Here is a 27,504-nt window from a genome sequence, read left to right on the forward strand (position 1 = left end):
AAAAAAATATTCATGAGAGTTGGCAACCCGTGTTAAAGTTGCATGCATATCTGATTAGCTGTGTCTTTAGAATACACAGTCGTACAAAATATTGCAAAATTATTCATTTTATTTTTTTTTAAAGTCTGGATTGAATTCTGTCAAAATATAAAGCCTGTTTTCTTCTTCCATCCCTCCCTCCAAGTGAGTATAATCCAATTTTCCTTTGAAACTGTAACATTTTATTTCACATTGCTTGGGAGTTATGAACAAAAAGAGAAAAACAGTAATAGGAATGAAAAAGGAATTTGCTAGCTTCATCTTTATTTAAGCAGACAGAGATTGAAACAGGACTCTTTCCTACAGTTACTCCTTGTCGTCCACCCACTTCCCCAGAAGATATCCAGAAGAGAAGTCTCCAAAATAGTTAATCAAAGCTTATGGAAGTCAGTCTCAGGGGCAGTTTTATCTGCCTCCGACATGGCCTTAGCCTGAGAGTTCAGACTGCTGAGATCACTGCACAGGAAAGGAGCCAGGACGTTACAGATCTAGACGCTGTTGGGAGACCGATGGGAGACCTGCTCTGGCTCACCTCAACAGTCAGTGTCAGAAGGCCAAAAACACAGTCACCATCCAGGCTTGAGTGTACAAGTTGTAGCTCACCAGCAACAGACAAGATTTTAACCAGTTTGCCAGACTGACTGGGACTTATTTTCTGAGATTGGAAACCAGGGCACTGCAGGAAGATGCAGTGTTGGAGGAGAGTTGGGGTCACATTTTCTGACCCCATAGAAGAGTTTGGTCCTGAGATGCTGCTGTTTCACTTTTGCTTGCGAAGGCTCAGACGACAAAAGCTGCGTTTCAGGCTGGGGCCAGGGCTGCCAAACATCCATTTCATCTGGCAGTCTCAGCTCACAGCTTGGCCTCCTGCATCCAGCGGAGCTGCCTGGGAAGGCAGCTGATGGCACATCAGCAATTGTCATTGCTCATCACGTCACATGGGACAACCCCAACCCATCCCACCTCACCAGTGTGGTTGGGAAGTCATAGTAAGGAAGGACAAACAGTTTCATCCCAAGAGGAAGGACACAGTCTTATTTCCTGACTCTTTATCCACCAAGATACTGCATGCGACAGTCCCCTTCAAACCTGCCCCCATCGCAAAGCTGCCTCAAAACTTTCTTCCTGGTCAAGCAGGAGTAAGCCCACTTGAGTCATCTTCCCAATCACAGGCAATTAATATGCAAATTGGCATGATCACTGATATTATATGCCACACAAACAAAAACTGAAAGTCTGTAATAAACAGAAACCAAGACGTGTACGCCTGTGTGCATGAGCTAAAACTAAAACCTCTCCTTCCCTTCTCTCCTAGTTCCAAAAGTAAATATTCTTTATTCCACAAATATACATTATGTAAACTGCCAAATAATACTATGAGAAAAGCTGTATCTAATTGTTTAAATTTTCTTTACGATACTTCAGGTAGCATTTTGAATGCTGTTTTGCTCAGTGTGAATATCTGAGCGCTGAAGCTACTTTCTCAAAACAATATTTAGAAGATTTTTATACCTCATTTCAAGAGTTCCATATAATGTCCTGGGTGTGTTTGTATAACACCTTCTGAAGCAAATAACAATGTAAAACCCAGGCTTCTGTTCAGAAAGTGCACAGAGGAAAATGTTGCAGTGGCTACACTGATTTTGCTTCAGTACTTTGATACGTGGTTACTTCTAAACATTTGACAAAAATAAGCCTTCCATAACGACTTCCTATAAGGGGTCTAGAAAGCCCAAAGTAATAGACGATTCCCAGTGCCATACATAAAATTCATCCACTTCTGCGGTGAAACACCACCTTTAATTTTTCATTGTCCTCCTACAGCTTTAAATAATGTGGTCACCGTAGTTCATTTTCTTAGTGGTGAAGCCTTATGCTCTAGTTCATAAAAACAGAGCAGTCCTCTTCAATATATTCATCAATGACCTGGATGAGGGGATAGAGGGGACCCTCAGCAAGTTTGCTGATGACACAAAGCTGGGGGGGGGTGGCTGACACACCAGAAGGCTGTGCCGCAATACAGAGAGACCTGGACAGGCTGGAGATCTGGGCAAAGAGGAACCTTACGAAATTCAACAAGGGCAAGTGTAGGGTGCTGCACCTGGGGAGGAATAACCCCCTGCACCAGGACAGGTTGGGGGCTGACCTGCTGGAGAGCAGCTCGGTGGAAAGAGACCTGGGAGTCCTGGTGGACAACAGGGTGACCATGAGCCAGCAATGTGCCCTTGTGGCCAAGAAGGCCAATGGCATCCTGGGGTGCATCAAGAAGAGTGTGGCCAGCAGGTCGAGGGAGGTCATCCTCCCCCTCTACTCTGCCTTGGTAAGGCCGCACCTGGAGTACTGTGTCCAGTTCTGGGCTCCCCGACTCAAGAAGGACAGTGAACTGCTGGAGAGGGTGCAGCAGAGAGCTACCAAGATGATGAGGGGACTGGAACACCTCTCTGATGAAGAAAGGCTGAGGGATTTGGGTCTCTTCAGTCTGGAAAAAAGACGGCTGAGGGGGGATCTTACCAACACTTATAAATACTCAAAGGGTGTGTGTCAGGAGGATGGGGCCAGGCTCTTTTCAGTGGTGCCCGGGGACAGGACAAGAGGTAATGGGCACAAACTTAGGCATAGGAAGTTCCACCTAAACATGAGGAGGAACTTCTTTACTTTGAGGGTGGCAGAGCACTGGAACAGGCTGCCCAGAGAGGTGGTGGAGTCTCCGTCTCTGGAGACATTCAAAACCTGCCTGGAGACATTCCTGTGCAACCTGCTCTGGGTGACCCTGCTCTGGCAGGGGCATTGGACTAGATGATCTCCAGAGGTCCCTTCCAACCCTATGATTCTATGATTCTATGATAAAGTTTAGCCACAAAGAAAATACTTAGTCAGTGCCTGGTCATGTTGTCATATAAGTGAGAAAGCAGGAAACAATAACCAAAAAAAAAAGAAAATCTGGGAGCAAATAAACTATGAATCCTGCATACTTAGTTTATCAGTTCACATACCGTAGCTGCTAACTCAAACAGCAACTGCAACAATTTCTTTTGTGAAAGTCCACCTGAGGACCAGGTGGCAGTCCTCAACCCTGAAAGGTGTTTGGACACTGAACTCCTCGTAAGGAACTGCCACCTACTTTAACGACTCTTTGCACGGGGAGAGGACACCTTCTCTCCCCAGTTAGGCTCACACCAGTAACAAAATGGTGTGAGATACCTGGCATCAGATTGCATCCAGTGAGGTGTTTTAGCTCCAGACGAGCACCAGTTTCAGATGGGTCTAGACAGCTTTACTTGGAGCCACTTGGATGTCTCTGCATTGCACTCCTCAGCACACCACGTTATAGGAAACATTACTCACTTGGGCACGGTGCAGCACAAGTACACACAGACAGCTTGGTTTCTAATCACACCTGAGCTAATAAGTTCTCCTGAGACTTATTAGTGTCAGCTTGAGCTGTCTGGAAACATCTTGCCCATATTTAAAAAAAAATTCTCAGTCATTGCTCTGAAAAGGTCTAGTGCATCCGCGAAGTAGAGCAGACGTCTGTAAAAGCACCACAGAAAACCTCAGACTGGGTATTTATAATAGACTTAACTAGAATTTAGCAGCTAAAGCCTCTGGTTGTGCTGCGCATGCTTCAGCCCAGGATTTTTATCAGTGGGCAGGGAGGATTTTCTCTCCGGTTGCTCCTAACACCTTTCTCAAGCTGTCTGGGAGGTACTCCCTCCGGTGCTCCTGCAGCGCACAGGCGATGCTCAGTGCTCAGGCAGTGAAGGCGAAGAATAAAAACCAACAGGCGATCAAGCCATTAAAGCCCAAATCTATCATAATTAACAGATTCAATGGAGATCAGTTAAGAAGAAAGTTAACTGCTCTGCCAACAGGAGGATGCTTTATAGCAGGGCTTCTCATTCCTTCCCGGTACAAGGGCCTACAAACTACGGGATTTAACCCTACGGCTGTAGTTAAAGCAATACAGCTTTCTGCAGTCAATTAGACTTAACATTTGAATGCTTGATTTTGCAGCTCCTTTTAATTAAGTTTAATTTATTTGGTTTGGTTTTAATAATGTATTGACAAATATTGTCAAGCAGCAACAAAAACAAGTCGAAAACAAGCACTGTGATGACATGCGGCAGGTTCAACTGCCTCACACCCCTGGGAGCTATTTACTTTTTTTCACATATCTGAATGCCAGGGTATGAAGTCTAGTGAGCAAAGAATGGGTTTGTGGTTCAGACACTGAAAAATAAGGTTGTGTTCTTAGAAAGAGTATTATACAAAAACGTTAAGTCATTATGCTTTTCTATTCCTCCTTTCCCTATCTCTATTTAGAGGTTAGGAAGACTCCCTTAGCCCATAGAAATTCTGGAAGTCCTAACTAACATCTGCAGAATAATTTATGATCATGGATGGATACAACTACTTTAAAGCAATTAATTTTTATAGGCTATCTTTTCTATAGGGCGTCTGAAAAGCACTGCATGTTGCAAACTGGAATTTCTATCTACCATATAGAAAGCAAAGGAGTACAGAACTCCTGGTTATGCTCTGTTCTCTCAGAGTCTTCAGCCCACTACTGAACGAATGGATTTAAATGGACCTGATTTTAAAGGAAAAAAGTGAAAGTAAAACTAGCACACATCTGGTAGTTTCCATAGCACTAATTCTTTGCACTCTTCCCCCCCCCCAAAAAAAAACCCCACATAATCAAAATGCTTGGCATTATCAATGAAAACCAGACAAAAACTTTTACGCCTTTCTCCTTAAAATTGCTACAGTCGCAAAATATTCTGGAGCATTTTCATTACTTCTATTCATACAGGAAAAAAAGGTAATGCACTTGTTTCAGGTATTATATTATGCGGCAGTCCTTCTAGGAGGTAAGTGCTGTTGTGACAGAAGCAAATCTCCACAGCATCACTGATGTGAAAGAAAGCCTTTCAGTTTTCATCAGCTGAGACACTCTTCTATGGTGAGGGGTTTGGCTAATTTTTCTCCTGAGGCTGTTGGTATCTTGCTGCAGATCCAATAGCTTAAACATAGGAGGATTGTCAACATTGTCCCCACATCATATAGAGAAGTGCTTATGACTCCTGGGCAATTTTCTTTCTCGTGTTCATAGAGGGAAGGTTGCAGTCAGAGGAACTGGGGCATGACTTCTTTTCTTTGTTCTCCCACTGCCGTCTTAGCCCCCCGGGTTCAATGTCAAACAGCGTTTCTAACCTGAACCAGGAAACTAGAAAGCTGGTCCAGGAATGCATGCCTGCAGTGGAGGTATTTATTTACATCATAGGCCTATGCATTAGCTTCATGCCATAGCTGTAGCCAAGAAACTGGTCTTAAAAGAAAACACCAGAAATACTAGAAAAAGGGGTGATCTCTATGCTGCCACAAGCAGGTGCTTCTTTGTTCCCCCACCTTGTTGATTGCTGAAGTCACTCTCACTCCAGCATGAGCACCTGAAAATACATCCCGGTGTTTCTGCCTGCATTTGCACGTGCTGTGTTCGAGTCATCTGGATACCAACCACGTCCAGCTTTGAACGGATGCACAAAGTTCAGCAGAACAGGTAATATTGCTTCCACTCATGTAAATATTGTGTGTTAGCAACTCTATGTGAGTCACAGCTCAAATTCTGAGATGAAAGATGCTGAAAGCCCTCGCCATTCATCTACCTGCTTATACCCACAAGTAGTAGCCATTAGAAGTCACTATTTGTCAAAGATTTGAAACAACATCCTGTAACTTGTTATTTTAATTTCTGCAACATATGACAGTAGCGTACACAGTCAACTGATAAGAGGAAATGGGGAAAACAGGAGACTTGAATTGCAGTTTAAGTAGAACTACTCATTACTGCATAGGGACAAATGAGTGAGGAACAGAAAGCACCTAACAACACTTTGAAAAAATATTATGAACAACTGAGGTAGAGTTGTCAATTTTAATTGCTATCTACATTAAAGCAGAGCACCGCCTTTGCGGTTGTGTCCCACGTGTCATTGGGAATCTGGGAATCAGGTGCCTTTTTAATCAGCAGAATCGCACCGCTCCGTGTGCCATCAGAGACAGATTTGTTGTAACTAGAAGAAATGGGGTATTACTCTACGACCTGCAGCTCACAGGTCTGCCTTCTGGCTACTGCAGAAAAAGCAGAGATGTGGCTTTTCCCACCTTATCAAGAATCAGCCTCCTGGACATCCCTCTATGCCCAGAATAGAGGAAATCAGTTTGTGCCAGCCACTCCGGAGGAAAACAGGGGAGAGAAAGAGCTAGGTCCTGCCTTGTCTTGCATATGCCAAGTGCAGAACTACGTACAATCTTGCCCTTACCATATGAATAGTGCCATTTAAATGAGTGCACGTTATTGTGTGGGCATTTTCTTGAGAGGCATCTGGCACAGTCAGCACATATTTTTAGTGCTTTTTCTCCTGACCATGGCAATACTATGCAGATAAAGAAGAGGCACTCAATAAAATCCCATCCTTTGCCACTGCCCAGTGAGATGTCAAATTTGGACAGAAAGCAGTAAGTACTGTGGAGTCTTGGCATGAAGAACAGTAACCATCCAAAATTCTCTTTTAACTGTATGATGACATTATTCTCAATCATTTTTGTCCCTGAAAAGGTATTTCAAGCAAGACAGGTTTCCAATCTTGGTTCTAAAAGTGAAGATGTATATGACCACATCTTCAGGGCCTCCACTCCTACAGCTGCTGTGACCTGTTTAGTTAATAAGAGAGAACAAAGTCACTGATAAGACAAACGAAGCATTACCTTCCCTTTATCCCTGGAACATTTTCAAAGACCAATGAAGACTGTTAACAAAGAAATTTACTTAGCGTCAAGGTTAGCTAGAGTAAACAGTGAGTAATTGCTATCTTTTAAAAGACATTATTAAGGTACAAATACTTTCCTTATTTCCTACTTAAGTATTTTCCTATTTATAGAAGTAAAATCACCTTAGGCTAAAATAGCAATAAATAAATTACATAGAATTCACTTTTCATCTGTTTTCTCCCTGCTTATTAAATGTGAACATTTTTCTTAGTTTAGGCACTAAAAATACCCTACAATCTTTAATTTTATTTCTTAACTGGTTTGCTCTCTCTTTGGCATGCATATGTTTGCTGCTTCTATTAATAAGGTTCTGTATATGGTTTATTACATTAGGCCACTGGACCACTCCCTAACTGGGTCTTTTAGAAAAAAAAAATATACAGCGTTTAGTGCCAGTTTATAAAGAGACAATCCTTAATAAGTCAATACACTTTCATCTATTTACAGGAGTGACAACTTTGGCCCAGCAATCTCGGGGGTTCTTGTATCTCCTCAGACTTGCATGCAGGCAATATTTTTCTGTTGTATTTATAACACTGTATGTGAATGAAAAACATGAGTTTAGACATGAGCTTGTGAATTGTAGGAATTGTCATCTTTGCATGCAGAATTCAAATTCAAATTCAAAGCTGCAGCCTGAGCCTTGATGAGGTGGCACAGATCGTGCAGCTCGGTATGAACGCGCTGTACAGTGAGTCGCTGGATACAGTAAAATCAATCCACACCTAGGCCTCTTGAGGTACCACTAACAGCGAGGAAGGGTCCAAATGCGTAGAGAGAGAGGGAAAGCAATCTGCAACACTTTTGTTCCAGTTTCCAAGAGCAGAGGGAAGGAAAAAAAAAAAAAAGTGGGAGGATGGGAGGAAAGATACTCAGAAAGAATAACTTAGTTTCTGAAGGAAAAATAAAACAACTGGATCATTTGCAGGAATAATGCATCTTAAATACAGCAACTTTTTACTTGCTTTTTGCTACTAATCCTTGTAACACAACCAAAGGTTAGCGGCTTTACCTGGGCACAGACAGGGCTTTGAGCCTGCTATTACTGAATTGATACAGTTTCTGAATGATTGAGCTGTTCATTAAATCTATAAAAATACTGAAATGCATTGGTTGGGAAAGGCTGGTTAAGAAATTGAATGTTTCTAAATCAAAACGGAAAAACCTAAAAGCCAAATAGGCCAGTTGCACCTTCCATATTACATTGTTGCTAACGGAATGGATCGTGATTTATTAAATAAGCATAGGGAAATTTTGTCTCCAGCACCCATCCAAACCAAAGGCAGTGCTTCCCCTCACCGAAAAGTGCTTTGGGCTGGGGTTGGATAATCCAAACAAAAAGGTTTTTTCTGTAATACAGCTGTTATTCCAAGACATGACAATGAAACCATGAGCTCGATCCCACCATTAACACAACAATCTACCTGTAAGAACATTTTGTGATCTCTTAACATCAGAATGGGAATTTGTATAATGTGTATTAACCTATTTATCTCTCAAATTATCGCCAGACCTTTTAAACTAAAATTGCCTGCAAAGAACCAAAATCTAGTAGAACTACCATCCACTGAAAAATCTTTCATGCTTCTTTGTATGTGCCAAACCGTGAGATATCAGGGCAGTAACACCAAAATTGACCCATAAGTGTTCTTGCAGGTCCTTGTACAATTATAAATATGACTATTTGGCTCCTGTTTAGACATTATCTTCTTAAATCCTCTTTACAGTATCACCAGAAATGGAGCAAAGTCAAGTGGACACGGCTGAAATGGCTGCGGCATGATTAAGAAGAATCAAGATAAAGGTAATTTTGTAAGTATTAAGAAACTTGTGCTATCCATGAGCCTGGCAGGGCCGGAAGGGAGGGGTGTACACAGTGAATACTGTCAGTATAGCACACGGGAGTGCAGGAAGGCTCTCTGTAATAAAATTGGAACTACTTTTCTTTTTTCACCTTCTGTAGAATGGAAGAACTTTTAGTAATAAGACCCAAAAATTTTGATATCTCAGCCACAAACCCCAAAGCTCATTTGCGGGACACCTGGGTACTGGTGGATTTACTGGCTTTGTTCTTTCCTCCCCCTATTCCACTCATGCAAATCCCTCTGCACACAAGCTGGATGCTACAGTGAGCAGGTCTTGTGCTCTCTCTAGAGAAATTTCAGAAGCCTTTTCCCTTCCCATCTGTTATTTGAATCCACCCTAATTTGTTCTGAGCAGAGCTTGTTCTCAGAAGGGCAGTATTTGCCCCACAGCATCATAAACACAAAGCTCAAAATCTCTTTGCTCCTAAAGCAAGGGTTTCTTCCATCATGAAACAGCTTTGCCACACGGAACCTTATCAGGTAGCGGGGCCATGTGGACTCTTATCAGGTAGCGGGGCCATGCACCATGCTCCGAGGGTGACAGCAATTGTCACCATGGCATTGAAAGGAGGCACCGGATACTTCCTCTCACCACTGAAGGGAACTGTAGGAGAAGGACCATGAGATCTCTTACAGAGCACAGCAGAGGTGTCCTAGCTCTCAGGCTTTTTAAAGTCCATCAGGATTTAAAATACACGAAAACGTATAGTGCTGCCAAGGTGCTGCACCGCGGCAAAGGATGCGAGCTGACAGCGGCTTTGTATTGTGCCCACAGAACTGGAGAGAGCGGTGAGAAAGCCTTGCTCCACATCCCATCCCCAGGAGGAAAAATTTCCCTGCTGGGTGCTTTAAAGCAGGATTTTCACTCTCTTGCTAACAAATGCATCTGAAAAGAAGATGGGAAAAGAGAGCTGAAGGAGGAAGGAGGGGAATAAGCAGATGGACTGTAGTAGAAACCATGACACTGGCAAAAGTGATTTTCCCATGCCCATGTCTTCTGTGGGCAAAGAAGGGGAAATACAGGTTAAAGAAACTCTGTAACACGATCATATTTACATATCTGAATTAAAATATTGCCTAATCTTAGTTAGGTAACTATGCATCCCAGGGCAAGAGCAGTCCACCCAGTCATCAGCTGTGGAATATAACAACAAATGTGGTGTCTTTTAACAGGGCTATGACAGGAAATGTAGGAGCAATGGCTAATTTATGACCTTGAAAATAGTGTGGTAACAGTTTGCCCGGTTACGAACAAAACAGAAAAAAGACAACAGGAACGCAAAGGCACAGTGACGTAAAATGAACTTGTAAAAATATCTGAGCAATAAAGCTTCATCTCCATCCTTTGGGTATGCAAGCGTTGGGTGTGATGAAAGATCCGGCTCCTCTTGAAGCGCAGGTACAACATGAGCACACGAAGTACCACACTGCAGACACTCCTACTTATTAGCGCTAAGACAATCGTGAATGTAGAACTGCTCACCACTAATTTAAACAAATTGCATATAATTGTTTCCCATAAACTCTCCAGAAAACACTGCTTCACCACCTCGGCTGCCTGGCTGTCTCAGTGGATTCTCAGTTCAAAAGGCTTGGGCACTCACAGAGGGTACGTCGAACAATGGGCATAGTACCACGGAGCTTTTTAGCTTAACTGCCTTCCTAAGTCAAACAGCGCTGAACTTAAAGCAAGAATTTTTACATTTTGTTGTGGTGATGGACCTTTATTTCATAATTAGTTGAATGTACTGCAGTCTGCTGGGCAGCACGTTATATACTGGCCATTCCACCAGTGCCCTTTCATAAGCTTTATAAACTCATCATTACATCTAACCTTAAAAGAACTAGTATTTCTAGCGGTGTTCTTTGGAAAGTACTGCTAATATCTACCGATGCCACATATTTCTACACTAGCCTGATCTTTCTGTACTGGATTAAAAAAAAAATAAAAATGATAGTACTCTGTTGGTGTCTTAGGATACTGCTGTTGGACATCCCCCTCAGACAGAAAACATTAGTGCCATGTATCAGGAGCAAAGAGGCTACCAGGTGACCCGCTTACTAATTTGTATACTGCAATGTTTGCAGTTTGAACTTTCATTCTCTGATATTCCATTTTTTAGAAGTATTTTTTCAAAAGGATTAGCAATTCCTGCCAACTCAGCCTTTCATTTTACAAATTTGCTTCGAAGTCCTTCTTTGAAGACACACTGAGACTTCTGAAATCTATTTGTGTAACCTCCAGTTTGTTCTGGTTTCCACTGTTGTCTGTACCTAATAGAACAATGAAAAAAAACGAAGAACTTTGTGATTCTGAGAAAAAGCCTAGTTCTCTTTAGAGGGAAAACCCAAGATGACAGCGCCCACATGGGGGGAAATTGTTGTTCTGTCTCAACCGTTCATTTGTTGCTTATTCTATTTGGTTTCTGTAGAGCTAGTTTGGTTTCATTATACATTAATGCCCTTGAATGCAAACTGGGAAAGACATGCTTCTTCTCCAAATTAGTCACTGTAAGTTAAAATAGACAAGAAGATGGAGCAGACTGAGCCTCATGCTGTAAGACTTTTTCAAGTAATATTAGATTAAGCACAGAACCATTTAATCTGTACAAGAAAATCATTGCCTTCCACAGAAACAGGGGCCTTCCCTTACAGAGACCAAGGAGTGGTGGATTATCAAGAAAGGATTTGTGTATTTAAATTTAGCTAGATTTTAAAAACCCAAAGCAGTGTGTCAAGGCCAAAAAAACTTTCTTTTCCTCTGAGGGCAAAGATCACTTCCATCACAAGAACAGTCCCATGCTCTGTCCATGGAGAGCATCCTCCCTTTACCTTCCTGTAAAACCCTTCTTTGGAGGTTTTCGATGACCTAATCGGACAACGGAGCAAAGCAAATAGGAAGGAACTTCCAGAAGAAGTTCCAGCTTTCGGGTAGCATGCCAAAAAGAAAGACAGTGTAAACAAGGAGACATCAAAAAACTTCATTTTCCCCAGCCTGGAAGGGGGAATGAAGAAAAAGGTATTTTCATTCTTGGAAAGAATCTCAGTGCAGTTAGTCTGGCCCAAGTTGGCTTAATTGCCACGCCGTGTGAAAGGTCCTGGACATGTTACATTATTGTGCTACTAACTGAAGAAAAGTTTCCAAGATAGACACCTAATAAATTGAGAGGCATTTCTACTGAAGTCTTTTACTCCTCTATTGCTAAAAAGACGCTACCGGCTTAGAAGATTTGACTCGACTTCCAAATTTACAGAGTGGTTAGAGTAGTTTCAGAAAACCCAGCTCTTTGTAACAAGTCCACATGCTGGACACAGACCCTCACTGTGCTTTATTTTAAGGCAACAGAAAACTATGTCCCATCATCAGAGGTTTTCACAATTGACTTTACTGTAGGCATTTAAAACATAATAATCTCTGTTCTTGTTAAATGTAACACCTTTCTTAGTCCCAGATTAAGTAACGATACTTAGGTTTCTTCAGATTTTAAATTCATAAAGGAATAGTTACCTTAAAGGGTTTTCAGGGAATTCATGAAAAGAGGATAATCCGCTGCTTAAATTCAACCTTTTTCATATTTAGCATTAAATGCTAGAGTAAACATACCCTTTTCATCCTCAGAGAAAAGAATCAAGAGATTCCAAGCGCTATAAACCGATTTTCCCTAGAACTATTTAAAAACAAAACAAAATAAAAAACAAACCCAAAACTGCTTTATCACTTCTAATTTTCATTAATACAGGAAAAATACAAACAAATATACTGGAGCATACCATCAGACTATAAGCCAGGCTCTTTTAGTTCACAGACCATGACCAGATTTAGCCTGCCAAAACATTTAAAGCATCAATAATCAGTAAAAATGTTTCTTTACTTGTGCTCCTCATGACTATATCAGGGAAGGGAGGGACTGGTGGTTATGTGGGCAGAAGTATATACCCTTTAATTAAAGGAAGATCAAGAAGCACTTGCAGCAGCAACTCAGATCGATGTCCATATAGCTCAGCAAATAGAAGATGGGTGTGCATTAAAACAACAGGTTACTCGGATGACCAATAGTGTTGACCAGTTTCGTTGTACGTGCTCACACAAAGGAAGGGGTGATCCCTAGTCAGGTCAGTGAGGAGGAAAGCAAGTACAAGTCAGTGAAGTGGAAGAAAAAGGCTTTATTTATAGACAGAGGAAACCTCCTGTCCTTCAGCTCTTCCTTATCCTGGAGCTACATCTTCTTGTCAGAAAGAGGAGAAAGGGAAAATCTGTTGCTTTCCCCAGTAGGACTGAGCCTCCCTTCCTGTCTGTCTGCCCTCCTCAGAAATTCATCATGATTCATTCCTTGCAGACTCCGGTCTCTGCTGCTCATCTGAAAGACTTACTCCGAAGCGGGATACTCTGGTCTCTTTACTCCACCAGCTTTTCAGAGGGTTAACCGAAAGCCCAAGGGAAGCCCCTTTCTAGGTTCTCCTTCCTCAAAGGATGAAGCTGGGATTCATCCCTTCTGCTGAAGCTCTGGTACCCCTTTGCCTGGCTGGGTTGGTGTCATATGCTGTCATTAGCCCAGGTGCATTCCCACACTGGGGCTGGGGGCACAAGTAAATCACCCGACAGGCAGACCTTGCCCTAACTTTCCTTAGTGGAGGTGAAAGGGGTTTTCTGATCCTCTTTGGCTGTGCTCATACTGCTAAATAAAATAACTGCTAGACCCCTGATCACCCACACTTGTTCCTTAACTCCTAGGCAATTTTGGAGTACTTCAGCCAGCTTTCTCCAAGCCAAATCTGCTGGGGTGGGTGGTAACTGTAAGTAATGTGGACATGAGCCAGCCAGAGCCATTTGGACTTGGATGAATCCCTGGCCCTTTTTAATTAAGCAACATAAATTCAGTCTTGGGTTCCTGAACAACTAGGAGGAGTTTAAGGTGGGGGAAGGGTATCAATGCTAAACTGAAGGTGGACAGTTCTTACTCACAATTCTTACTTGCCATCTGTTAATGAGAAGACAAGACTGGATCTCCCTTTGAAGTTACTTTAACATCTCCAGTATAAGCTTCTTGATGCAGATTTATGGTGATCTACCAGGTCTGAACGTCACCTAACATTCTTGGCCTGTTTGACTGTGGACTTAATAAGCCACTGGAAGAAAAAGGCAAATTAATATTGAACCTATACTATCCTCCTTCATGGTGCCTAATGCTTGTAAGCGTGCAGAAATGCTTTTGAAACTTCCTGATAGAGACAAAAGCTATTTAAGTGCTTCCAGTGTCGGATACCTCTATAGTTTATACCACCCAGTGCATGGTTTCTGATACAAAGATTTACAAAGTTTAAGATCCACAGAAGCACGTACGCTGCACGTGTTGTAAATCAATTTGGGGGGAGAGGGGGAATAATAGATTTCGTCTCACCAGCAGTTACTGTAGCAACTGACTGTTCCAGCACAGCTTGAGGGCCACCCCCATGAGTAGACTCGTGTCCCACCTCTCCTGCAGGTGTTAGCCCAGGCAGCTGGAGCACAGGTAGGACTCCACATGCCCACGCAGGTCCAAAACGGCAAGGGTGGCCAGGCGTGCTCACGCAGAGGGCTTGCAGACCATCCGTGCGACAGCAGGCAGGCAGGCAGGAGGCACGGGACACTCAGCCTAAGGTCACCGTGGAGGCCACTCCTTCAGAGCTGTGCAATGACAGCTGGTAGGCCCACAAGAGTGTGGGAACACCTTCACTTATAAAGGTGAAGCAACATTTACAAGGATATCTCACCTTTAGCAAGATAGCTATAAATGGAATAAATTGAGAGAGGCTAGACTCTCAAATGTAACTCTCTTAGATGTCCTTGGGAAAGATACACTTCTAGAAATAGATGTTTTCCATGAAAATGTCCTTAAATTTCAGATCTATTTGCTCTTCAATTGATAAGTAGCTTAAACAATTTCTAAATTCTGCTTGCCTGTGGGACTCTCTATCACTAACCTTTCTAAATGACTACAGATTCCTTTAATCCCTTTATTATTTACTTTATAATTTCTTTTGTCATTCTGGTTTTTCATCTCCCTCTGAGAATAAGTGGGAGAGAGAGCATCCCACACTATTCATGTATCATCCACACAGCGCTTGAAAAAAATCTCACCTAATGTACTAGCATCACATTCTGACTTACTTTTGTTCAAACTTCATCAAGTTCCACCCCCAAATTCTTAACCTACATATATGACTACAAGTGCTTAGTATTTATCTTTTCCTCACCTTTCATCTTAAATCTATTAGCAGGCATTTTTTTTGGCAGCCAGCTTAGACCATAGTCACTCCAGCCTGCCACTGAAAGCCAAGGAAAACGGGCCTCAACAAATATAATGAACCCTCATGTTGATGTTTCTCTTGATATTTTATTAAAAGGTTTTAACCTAGACTGCACAACTTACAGCTTACTTCTGTGTTGGTTATAAGGTCCTAAACTGCTGCCTGCGCTTTCATCGTGATGGCAGCTGGCGCAATTGGAATAAAATCATTCTCACCCAGCATCTAAGGGGCCAAGAAACTAAGCAGCCATATAGTTAAACTACCATGATATTCACCTGTATATCCCTAGGTTCAGTTCTTTTTTTCTCATTGTGCTTAAAGACTGGTTTTTCAATCGGCAGCACCATATTTACTTAGGTACCTTGAGGAACCCCTTAGACTGTTGATTTCCTCAGTGGTGTATGGCAATGGTCAAAATCAACACGCGTGATGCTGAAGTACTAAGAAAGCCAATGTCTTCTAAGATACACTTTCACTGAAAGCCTTCAGGTGAGGAGAGAATATCTTCCGTGGCACACAAATCACAGGACTCATCTCCACTTCATGTCAGTAATGCCCCAGATACATCACCTCTTATAAACTGCAAAGATGAACTGAAATGAGGAAAGATACTAGAACACAAAATCACAATGACTGCATTCCCACTACCTTGGCGCACATTTCTCCTACCATGAGTAAACTCTTTGATTTTACACAGATATGTATTACCTAAGAAACTACAACAACTCTGTTTTTTTTCTCTTACACTTTTACAACTCCATGAACATTGTCAGGGTTTAAACTCCGGTTCTAAAACAAAACAAGACCTCCTTCAAAAAATATGAGTCTTCAATACAAACACTACATTATGACATATTTGCTGTAAAATAATCCCGTACTGCTTTTAGGTGTCCTGTTCCATGGAAGAAGAGTCCATGCTACAAGTTTCAAAGGCAAGGCAATTCATCTTTGACATGTTTCAAAACTTTGTGCAGGTAGGCAGAGCCCAACAGTTCAGAACACGGGGAGTAATGACACCCACAGTCACTGGTTTTCCCACAAATGTCCCTGGTCAGCGGGAACCCCAGAGCGTGTTGCACTGAAGTGGCATGTTATAATCCTCTCATGCACTAATGTCGCAAAACCAGACTATCAACAATGAACTCAATCAAAGGTGAAGAAGGTGAATAAAAGGCAAGCGAGATCCAGGCACCAAGTTTGCTCTGTCTGTACCCTGCAGAAGGTATGGACATATGTGGAATGCCCTGCATCCACACAGGTCTTGCAGTTCTCTGGGAACTCTTCAGCAGGGTACCACAAGTTTCAAGGAGGCACGCAGCACTCATGGCAGCCAGCAAAGCCAGGACCTGGCACCGATCCCCTACCAGGTCAAGTAAGAATTGCTCAGCTTTATTATCCAGAAAACTTTCCTGGAAGTTGAGTTGTCCTGCTTTAACAGCAGAATCCCACATAAAGCATTTTATCCTCAAGCGAGTATTATCCTCAAACAATCCTCAAAAAAATGAAAAGGATAACATTTGTTCTTAGGTCTTCCGAATCATCTTGCTGATTTTGCTGTCTTTTCCTAATCAATCACAAGTGCTTTACTGCCTCTACATTTATGTACTTCTGTTACTGTTCTGCTACTGTAAATTAGCAGAAAGTGGGAAACCCATCATTCATACAGCTCATTCCCAATAAAACAAAGGAGAGTCCATCAGCTTACCCTTCATCCATCATAAATATCTGTTACATCAGTAATAACCTGTACAGTCATTCTGCTCACTGCCACTAGCTAATTATTCAAAGTGGTGGTGGAGACAACTTAAAAATATCTGAAAGAAATATAATTAAGGGCTAATTTTCCTGAGATACCCTAACTCAAAGTAAAAAGGTGAGACACCTGCACAAGCAGCAGGTGAAAGAATGGAAAGAGGTGTGAAAGGCTGTAACAGAGGTGACAGTGTTTGGGACGGGTCAAGGTCATAATCACAGAGATAAAACAGGTCTGAGTAAAGCCAGGAGACTGGCAAATGTCTTTGTAAATAAGTATCCTTATTTTTTGAGGCAGAAAGTCTCCTTCACATGGGGACAAACATGAAAAAAAAAAACATTTATACTGGCAAGGGACTAGGAGGAAATCTCTGGGGGACACAGGCTTTACAAATTTTAATCCACCTGTCAATGACATTTAAAAACATGGATTTTAGTCAAAGCTGGAAGAGTCCAAGCCACAAAATTGCACCTGGGTTTTAGACAGCCTGAAGTTAATTCACATCTGAGATCTTGGGTTGATCTCCTAGTGGGATAATCTGCCTAAATCACGTTTATGTTCAGCTTCTCGGGGACTATTAGCAGTCTGAGTATCGACTTGCAATTTCTAGTTACAAGAAAACCAGAACTGTAAAATGTTTTTTCATATCATAAGCACTATGAATTAATAAGCACTACTATTAATTTAACCTTTATTAAGATATTCCTGATAGGATTCTCTATTTTATAAGATACTGCTGTACTGATGATTTAACCGATTATATTTTTTTTTTGAGCATTTCCCTACTGTATGATTTTTCCTCATCTTTTTCTCTATTTCCCACTATGCCCTGGTAGCTCCTGTTCATCTTGCTCAAAGTCAGTAAATGTACCTATATTAGCAATGAAACTACTGGGGAATAGTGGTGCTCCATAATGCACTTCTCTAATGGGAAGCATGAACTGGGAACTGTTTAATCTGGACGTTTTGTTTAAACATAGCAGGACATGCTTAGAAATACATTTACTGAAAGAGTAACAAGTCTGGCAAACTTGCTGTCTTAAAATGAACATTTTTGGCTCAAACCTCATTAAAGGGCAACGAAATTCTTGTCTATTTCCTTTGCTAGCATTGGTGAGAACCAAGAGATTTATATGTAAACAGAAGTCTTTGCTTTTATATGCAAGCTCTCTCTCTTATTCAAACCATTCAACGCTGGTATAAAATTATAGTTTTTGGTACACTAGAGTTTAATTCTTTAAAACCTTGTTCAAGGGAACGATATCCCGCTTCTTCCCTCAAGAGAAAGGACTTTGTGAAAACATGCCCTTTGCAGAAGATACTTCCTTATCCCATAGGCCTAGAAAATCTGCAGGAATGAACTCCTTTTACCTGGACGAAAGCAGAGCATGCAAAGGGATGTGTCAGCTGCTGCCTCGCCTTTGTCCTCCAAAGCCAGAGCCATCCTATATCCTCAGCAAAGGCAAGTTATACCGCACTGGAACTGAGATGATAGAAATGCCCAGGATTTTCTGACAGTTCAAGGAAAGAGAAGGCACCGTGAAGGAAGCGCTCTTCACCTTATAGATGGGATACTCACCCCTGAAAAGCTCCCCGTAATTGGTAATCACAAACGCGGAGCAATAATAGCAGCGTTAGCCTCTGTTTTTCAATGGGAGAAGAACCAAGGGGCACCCACTGACAACACAACCCTCTCCACACCCTTTCCACACAGTTCCTGGTTACGTGGAGCTCGCTGCCACGCAGTTTTTGATGCCCAAAATAGAAATGCTGTTTGACAAGTTAACGTGTATAGCTCCCTCAGAAGGTACTACATGCAGTGGCCTGCTTAAAAGCTCTGATTTAAGACAGTCTAGTGACAGATGAAAAGTGAGAGGATCGATTAGGGGAAGAATCAAACCTAGATTTTCCCCATGTCTTACATTTTTCTTACACCACCTAATGCCCAGAGCTGGACACAGGACAAGTTCAAGAGCTAAGGTGTGAGTCCCACATATTCTGTATCCTCACTATGTTCTTATTTTTCCAAATGACAAAGTGGCACAAAAAAAAGCATGGATGACATGATGAATTTACAGAGAACAGCAAAGTCTATTCCCCTATCAGCTCAGTGAAATACAGACCTTTCTGGAATCTCCTTAAAACAAATTTTTCATAGAGGATTACAGCTTGTTTGTATCACTGCCTGAGAGCAAAAGCCAAAACAATTTCAATGGAATTAAAATGTTTAATTTACCTGGGTTCGATTCTACTGTCTGATGGGACCAGGTTAATTTTAGGGGCGCAAAATTATTAAGCCAAGTATTTTTCAAGAGACTGCCTTCAGTGTGCAAACGTTAAACTTGTTCAGTGCCATTCCTCATCCTGTTTCCAGTTAGAAGTAAGATAAGCAGGTGTCAGAGTGAAAACACAAAATACAGATGTTAAAATTACACCACCAATTTCTGCCAGCAACTGAGCGTCATTTATTGCCATTTGACCCACACAACCATCCAATATTAACTCTCAAATTATTAAAGTGTTGCTTAAGTTCAACACAGTATATTACCTAGACTACTGCATTGAATTTTACTGCAGAAGGTGCTATTATTCTGACTTGTGCATTGAATTTTACTGCTGATATTATTATTCTGACTTCTCAATGCTGTCTCATCAGCAACTATTTACTTTCCTTGCTGCTATGTAATGTGAGTGCTTCTAACAGAGTACGCTACAGACAGACAAACGTAGCGTTCCATTTATCCGCTAAAAGCCTTTCACGTAATGATTTTTGAGGTTTTGCCCTCAAAAAGATCCTCTTCAAAGTCAGCATGCTCCTGGTTTGAACAACAGCTTGGTTAGTTTTTCACATGCTATTTACCTTTGCTGCAGGTCATAGCAAAAAGAATACGTCACTTACATTTTGCTCGCTGTGAGTTCGGTCCATCGTGGTGCCAACCATCAGTGCCCTTTGCAATTATAATTTTCAGTACTTTTGAGTGGCTCAGAACCTCTAAGGATTCACCTCGAGAACCCGGTAAGTAACTTTTTAATAGCCAATCTGAAGACGAATATACTCCTTTGAGCACCTTATCACGTGGTATCCAATAAAAATATTTTCTTCCCAGTTGCTTTGCTTGTTCTGACAGTAGAAACACACTCTGTGCAAGAAGCAGGCTCTTTTTAAACTAAACATGGCCCCAGTTTATTTCTAGGTACACAGTTTTTCCACCGCATACACTGTTTTTGTACAGTGGCAAGAAGCTCTCAGGTACGTTAATTGTACATCAAGCCTTGTGCTACACCACAGCAATTTTGTTTTTCACAACCAAGATTGCAAAATTTTATGATCATTTTGCTACTCGGTAAGTTGTTCGGTAAACTAGTAATGTCTTTGAAAAGCTATCATTCGCTGAAACGCGGAAAGCAAACCAAAGGACCAACAGCACACTTGTGCAATGTTCAGACATTGTCTGCAATTTTTAACAAGCAGAAAAGCAAGGCATAGGGAAGTGACAGCGTGTCCAAAATCACAAAAGCCATCTGAAACAGAATTAGGTATCAAAAAAAATCACTGCTCCCAAAATAACAAGATCATCCTCGACTGAATGAAACCTGCTCCGGTAGGACTCAGGGCTCGCAGGCACTTTTGGCAAATGTCTGTAAATATTCAGCAGAGTTTAATGTGCACACAACCGCTTCATTTGTCCAACCACGTTCTAGACTCACACCGTTTCATCCTACATGTTGAGTGACTACACAGAAACCTCAGTAGTGACCCCACCAACTATGAAATACCATCCCAGAGTCCGTCTAATGCCCCCCTTCCTATCTCTTTAGTTTTACAAAGTCGTCTTGAAAAACTGGTTTCCAGTTTCAAACAACTCCCTCCTCTCCAGGCTGTATTTTTACAGGCATCTCCTGGACAGAAAATCTTTGCAAGGGGACAAATTCTGAATGTATAAATCACTCCTTATCTAAATTTGAAGTCAATTGGAATTATAGCTCAAAATTAATATACTTAACATAATCGAAGCAGGTAAGTAAACACCAAACTCAAACAAAAACTGCATACACATAAATATTTAAACCAATGACATCTGTAAATACATTTTTCATATTTTCCCTCAGCCTAAGTCATCCTTTGTATATTTGAATTAATTTATAAATGGCCTATCATTAGCAGACGTTGAACTAGGTGCAAGCATTTTATCACAGTAGAGAGATGCATGAGCAGGCATAAATTTCACCCCTTAACAAGTAGAATATGCAATTTAATTGGATCAAGAATAATTAAATTTGTACAAATTCAGAAAATGCATTCCACAGAGGACAAAACTTCAGTAGGTGAGATACATGTAAATGGGCAATTTTACATCTGAGCGAGAGAAACACACCACGCCTTTATTAGCAGTGTAGGAATTAGGGTATTCAGGCAGTCAGAGCTGCTTTTCAGACCTACATGAAAGAAACTTCAAGGACCTGATCCCGCAGCTCTTACTGAGGCAAAATACCCTTTGTCTTTTGGTGGGAGGTTTGTTTTCTATGAGTAAGGAAGGCAGCGGGGGGGGGCAATCTACTTAAAAATTCAAATACAGACACACACTCTATATTTTATGAGCAGGAACCAAGCTTCCGCTTCGAACACATCCTCACATAGAAACTTTTTCAAAATGATAAGCAACCACGAAGGAACAGTCTTGCCTGTTTTACAGAGAAGGAGTTTAACAAGGGACTCCTCAGAGATCCCAGGTCAGCCACAGCCGTTCTTCTTTTTAAGTAAGTTTTGTGTTTGAGATTGATATGGGGTTGATACTAACAAAACCCAAATTCCTCTATCAGCAGCATATTCATAGTAATGCCAATTTCCATCTACTCTCCTGTCAACACCCCTGACTCAGTTGGAGAGATGCCTCTCCTTGGAGGTAAATGGAGAGGAAACCTGATCCATCCTCTGCCTGCTGGGCTGCCACCAGGAGTGAAACGTGATACGGGGGGCATCTAGTACTCCAGCCAACTAACTCAGCTCCCACGGGCACCCTAACAGCTGTCATCTCTTCACTTGTTGCATTTGCTTCAAAAAACACCCAGAGATACTCTCCTTCCCCATTTCCCCTCAAGCCCCAAATCCTCCCCATGACTTGGCCGTGCCCTAACTGAACGTAGGAAGGCGAAGCCACCGGCATCTTATCATTACAAGCCCTGGCTCAGTCCTTATGGTCTCAAGCAATTTTTAATTCTTTGTGAGAAAAAAGTCTCTTTTGTCTCACACTTTGCAAAGTCCTCTCCATGTGTATGACAAGCTGGATGGGCAGATTTAGATGGGAATAATTACAACAGCAAGTGAGGCCAAGGGAGCCTAAACACATTGCAAATATTTTCTTGCTGGACAGGACGCTGCAGATATGTGGGGCTTCATTACTTTCTGTACTGTTGTACTCAGAAAAAGTTAAAAAACATAAATCAGTCAGTGCAAGCAAAGCCATGTCTATTGATTCTCAAAGTTGTTCTGTTTATGAAGACATGTAAAGATGTAAACAATTGTAGCAATTAAAGGCAGCTACTCTTTCCAGGATCTCAAATTTGGTCATAACAAAACTATGACCAAGTGAAAACCAAAGCCTCCTGATGCAACGACCCTGCTAGAGACTTGCACACACCCCACCGGACACCCCATCCCTCCCTGCCCCGCTCGCCCCTCGCTCCAAGAGCTCTGTTTGGTGCCGGTAAACCCGGCAGGGACCCCGGGGAAGGCAGGGGAGCCACGGGAGGAGGACATCGCACAGACGGGAGGGCTGCAGAGGAAACGCAAAGCAGAGAACATCTGGAAATGAGCCACCCAGTCCCGTTTCTGGAAAAGGACCAGCTGTTGAAAGGGACCAAAAAAAATAAACAAAAAAAAAAGTGCACCAGGCCGAAAATAGCTGAATAAAATGAAATTCCAGCCCGCGTTAGCTGCCTAACCTGCTTCATTTTCCGCACGGCTGGGTCAGCAGCAGCTGCTCGCTCGTGTCGTGCCTTTTGAGACCAAAAAGCCCAGTCGCTCCTGAAAAGTTTGGCGGGCAAAGGGGACCGGGGAAGGGCCGGAGGCGGGGGGCGGGGGGGGAAGTGGAGCCCCCTGCGCAGCGGAGCTCGGGTTCCTCGGCTCCCGCGGGGGGACCTGCCCGCAGAGGGGGAACCCCACGGCCCGGGGCGCCGGGTGAGACAGGGCATCACGGCACCGGGTCCTTGCTCCCCCGCGGGAGACGCCAGTCAGGATGGATTTGATCTGTCCCCGGAGCAGCAGCGCCTGTGACCGAGCTACCAGCTAATCCTGCCAAGCAGATGGTTAGCTCCTCACCAGGCAGTTATCCCGCAGTTTAGCGGGAACGGGATGTCAGGACGGGGGGTGCGGCTCGGCTGGGCTCGGCGTCCCGGCTCCTCCGCCGGGGATCACGTCGGACCGGAGCAGAGCGGCGCAAACTGCGCGGGGCGGGGAGAGAGACCACCGACCCGGCCGGCGGGGAGGCAACAGCAAGGCCCCCACCTCCCTCTTCAGTTCTGCCACCCGTGGCAGCTGGGGGCAGAGACACCCCCCCCCCGGGTTTCCGTCCCCCCAGTTCTCCCCGCTTGCTCAGACCGGCCCCCCCGCTCTCCCCCCCAGGCACCCCCTGGGTCGGTTCAGGCCTCCCCCAGGCAGGGCGGCAGTGGCGGCGGGGGGCAGTGCCACTCCTGCCGCCAAACCCCACTTGCCCCATGAAGAGGGGGTAAGTGCGGCAAAGTCCCTGAGGAGGGGGACAGGTGCGCTGCCGTCCCCTGGCACCCCGAGGGACATGTCTGGGCTTCAGGGGCCATCTCCTTACCAGCCTCCCCCCCACAAGGGAAGGACACTGGCCTTTGGTGGAGGGGGCTGGGGTGTGTTATTATATCCCCCCCGGCCCGAACTGAAAGGTCTAGAAACCACCCCCACCATCCCCAAGCCTTTCCTGCGGAGCATCGCCGCTCGGCCAGAGCACCACGGCGCTGGAGCCGGTGTTCCCCCCACCTCCCCGGGGGGCGGCCGGCGGCGGCAGCGGGCAGGGCAGCGGGCAGGGCAGCGGGCAGGGCAGGCTGAGCCTCGCCGCGGCTCCGCTCTCTCCCTGCGGCCACGGCCCCCGCCTGCGCGGCCCGGGCAGGGGGAGAGGGGGCGTCCCCAGGGGCTGCGGGAAGGCGGCAGGCTGCCCTGCCCCTGCCCGCCCCATCCCGCCCCCCCGGTTTAGAAGTTGCCCCCGGCCGGGGGAAGCGGCTCGCTGCTGCGCCAAGGGGCGAGTGAAGCAAAGGGCATTCTGCGGGAGGCTGAGCGCAGCCTCCGGCGGGGCATTTCGGCCTCTTTGGTATGCTGAGAAGTGGCTGCTGTTTGCTGCAGCGGCAGCGGCGGGGAGGAAAGGGGCGAGACGAGCCGGCAAAGGGGAGCGAGGGGCGGGGGGGAAGGGGGGGAAGAACAATTCTGCCGTGGTGCCCACCTCAACTCTCTGCACCGGGCAGGAGGCGGCACCCCGGCTGTGCCGGGGCGGAGAGGGGTGCGGGCTGCCGGGGCTGCTGCTTGTTGATGTTGGGGTGTCAGAGAGGCAAGGAGAGCCTATGATCTACTACACTGCAGTGCCAGCGTCAGGAGCCTCCTGCTCGGGAGCTGCCACTGCAGGGCAGCCGGCACACACACACACACACACACACACACACGCGGCATCCCTCATCCCTCCCCGCACAGCCCGGGCTCCAGCCGCTCTCGCCTCCCCAGTGCTTGCAGACAACCTGCCGGCCGGGGGGAACGAGCACGGCGCCGGGGGACGGGGGGGACGACCAGAGCCCGGTGTGAAGGGGGCGGGGAGGGCCGGTATTTCCCCTGAAAAGCTGCCGGCTCCCCCGCCCGCCGAGCATCCCTCCTCGCCCACCTTGCTCGCCCAAGCCGCCGGTTTGGCCGCACGGCCGCCCCGAGCAAGAGGGATGCAACAGCAGCAGCGTGACCCCCCCGGGACCGGGCGGCCCAGAGCACCTGCATTTGCATTCCTTATGTAATGTACTGCAAGTTTCCCCCTCGGAGCCCGGCTGAACCGAAGCGCATGATGCCGGCTGCCAGGCAGACATGGAGACGCAGGCAGAGACACCGGCGTGTGCACACAGAGGGGTCATCCCGGCGGGGAGAGCGGCGGAGGGGACGCAGCCACCCCGGCGGTGGTGCTGCCGCTGCCGCTCGGCATTGCCGGCTGAGTTGCCGTCTGGGCACAAGCCCCGAAAAAGTGTCCACCTCCTTTCCTCAACACCCCCCCAACCACAACCACCACCTCCACCTTCCCGGCCTAGAGTCGCGGGGGGTGAGTGATAAGGGGGAGCCCCCAGGCCGGCGGCGGGGTGTTGTCGGGGTTCACTTCAGAAAGCCGAGCGAGGCGGATGGGTGTGTGTGTGTGTGGGGGGGGGGGTGACATATTGCAAGCTAATCAGAAAGTGCTGTGCAGGACCTGAGCCCTGGCACACTCGCCCACCGCAGGCAGGGCCGGCTCACGCCAGCCCGGGAGACCCGGGCTCCTCTTCCCAAAATTGACGGGGGGTGTGCACGGGGGGGGTTCGCATAGGGGACGGGAGGGGAGGCGGGGGGGGAGGGGGGGCTCTACCGGCTTCCCCCTCAAAAAGGGTAGCGATATAAAAGTTTCCTCCTTGGAAATAGCACATAGAAACTAGGAGATACAGGCTGGGCTAGGGTCGCCTTGGACATTTTTTTTTTTTCTTTTCCGTCGTGACAGTGGCTGAAGCTAATCCAAACCGCTCCTTGCTTATTCATACACGTATGCACATGCATGTCCGTGCTGGCCTCCTTATATTTCCCCCTTCTCCCCTCAGCAGGATTGCAGATCTACCTCGGCGAGCAACAGACAGGATAGCATAAAAGAAAAACAACGCAGTGCAATGGATTGCTTACCAGTTTGGTTCTTGTTTTTCTTAAGACTCTTGCCACAAAGACACTGCAGCATATGCGATCCTTTGCTGAAAATGTTCCAAAGAAACCACATTGATTTGGGCGAAAAGCAATCCAGCAGCTTATACACCCTGAGAAAGAAGAGATCCTTGTTGTTGCATAATAATAAATTGAAACCAGTTCTCCTGAAGAGGGGCACCAGTTTTATCATAGAAAAAATGATTATATTCCGATCTTCTCCCAGTTTTTTTTCCTCACGTGGTGTATTTCTTTGAGACTTTTCAACGGATGCTTTTTTTTCAGCCAGGCTGAACGGTTATTCCCCCTAGATCAACACTGGATTATAACCAAAAGCGTGGAGAGGAAAGAAAAGAAATCCCTTTTTTTTTTGGTTTCAGCACGAAGCCAAACGAAAAGTAAGGTAGCGAAATCCCAGCCGAGGCCAAAACCTCATCAGAGACACCGGCAGAACGCGGAAGAAAGATCCCCCGAGAGAACACCATAGCCTGGCACTTGACTGCTCTAGGAGGATGGGTGGATCTGCAGAACAAAAGCCACGGCAGGATCCATCCTACTGAACGACTGCCATTGTGCAGCCCGGCGGGCGGGATGAACGCAACACCGGAGACCCGCCGAAGCCCGGCTTGGAGGGCGCAGAGAACGGCTGCCGGCCGCGGGCGCCGACCCCGCCCGCAGCCCCCCGGCGATGTCCCCGCAGTCCCCGCCGCCGTCGCCGCCGCCCCGCGACGCCGCCCGCCCTCCTCGCCCGCCCGGGCCGTTCTCCTGCCGGCCCCGGCTGCCGCCGCTGCGCCCCGCACCGCCGCGCAGGAGAGGCAGCAGCACCCCCGCACCGCGCCGCGCCGCGCCGCGCCGCGCCGCCCGCCGCAACCTCGGCGCCCAGTCGCCGGGCGGGCGCCGGGGGAGGAGGACGGGGGAGGGGGGGGCGGGAAGGAGGAGCCGCCGAGCCCCCGCCGGCACCCACCGCCGTCACGTACCCACGTGTGGCACCGGCACCGGCACGGCCCGCAGGCCGCTGAGCACGGACACCCCCCCCCAGCCCCCCACCCCCCCACCCCGGTGTGAAGTGTCCTGTCCCCCTGGAATTTGGCCCGCCCCCCGAGGCTGGTTTTTGGCCATCTCCGTAGTGCCGTGTCTCTGGGTAGGAATGGCCAAGGCAGCCACCGGCCGCGTAAATCAAGCTGGGAAAACGGTGTTTCTGGAGGCTGTCCCTGGCTGGCGTCGGACCTAAAAAGTGTTGGGGATTGCCCCAGCAGAGGCAAGTGCCGTCTGTTTCTTGTGAGGATGGTATCGCGTATGGTGGAGTCCTGGGCCGCGACTGTAGTTCCCAAGCACTGTCCAACAAAGGGCAACGAAGTTGGTGAAGGGTCTAGCACACAAGTCTTATGAGGAGCGGCTGAGGGAGCTGGGGTTGTTTAGCCTGGAGAGAAGGAGGCTGAGGGGAGACGTTATTGCTCTCTGCAGCTACCTGAGAGGAGGGTGTAGCGAGGTGGGGGTCGGTCTCTTCTCCCAAGTAACAAGTGATAGAATTAGAGGAAACAGCCTCAAGTTGCACCAGGGATTGGATATTAGGAAAAAAATCTTCACTGAAAGGGCTGACAAGCATTGGAACAGGCTGCCCAGGGAAGTGGTTGAGTTGCCATCCCTGGAGGTATCTAAAAGATGTGTAGATGTGGTGCTGAGGGACATGGTTTAGTGTTGGACTTGGCAGTGCTAGGTTAACAGTCAGACTTGATGATCTTAAAGGTCTTTTCCAACCTAAATCATTCTATGATTCTATAAATACCTACAGAGGCAATGAT

At 45.7% G+C, this 27,504-nt stretch overlaps 1 protein-coding gene across 2 annotated transcripts in view; it reads right to left on the reverse strand.

Annotated features, from left to right (window-relative positions):
* Nucleotides 1-25,895, reverse strand: part of FGF14 (fibroblast growth factor 14) — a 424,635-nt gene extending 398,740 nt beyond the window's left edge. For both annotated transcript variants that reach the window (XM_054215511.1, XM_054215493.1), the window contains exon 1: nucleotides 25,688-25,895. In XM_054215511.1, coding sequence (XP_054071486.1) covers nucleotides 25,688-25,895 — 208 coding nt within the window. The remainder of the gene's footprint in view (nucleotides 1-25,687) is intronic.
* Between the last annotated feature and the right edge of the window lie 1,609 nt (nucleotides 25,896-27,504).

Source organism: Rissa tridactyla, chromosome 1 (genome assembly GCF_028500815.1).
Source record: "Rissa tridactyla isolate bRisTri1 chromosome 1, bRisTri1.patW.cur.20221130, whole genome shotgun sequence".
Classification (NCBI taxonomy): Eukaryota; Metazoa; Chordata; class Aves; order Charadriiformes; family Laridae; genus Rissa; species Rissa tridactyla.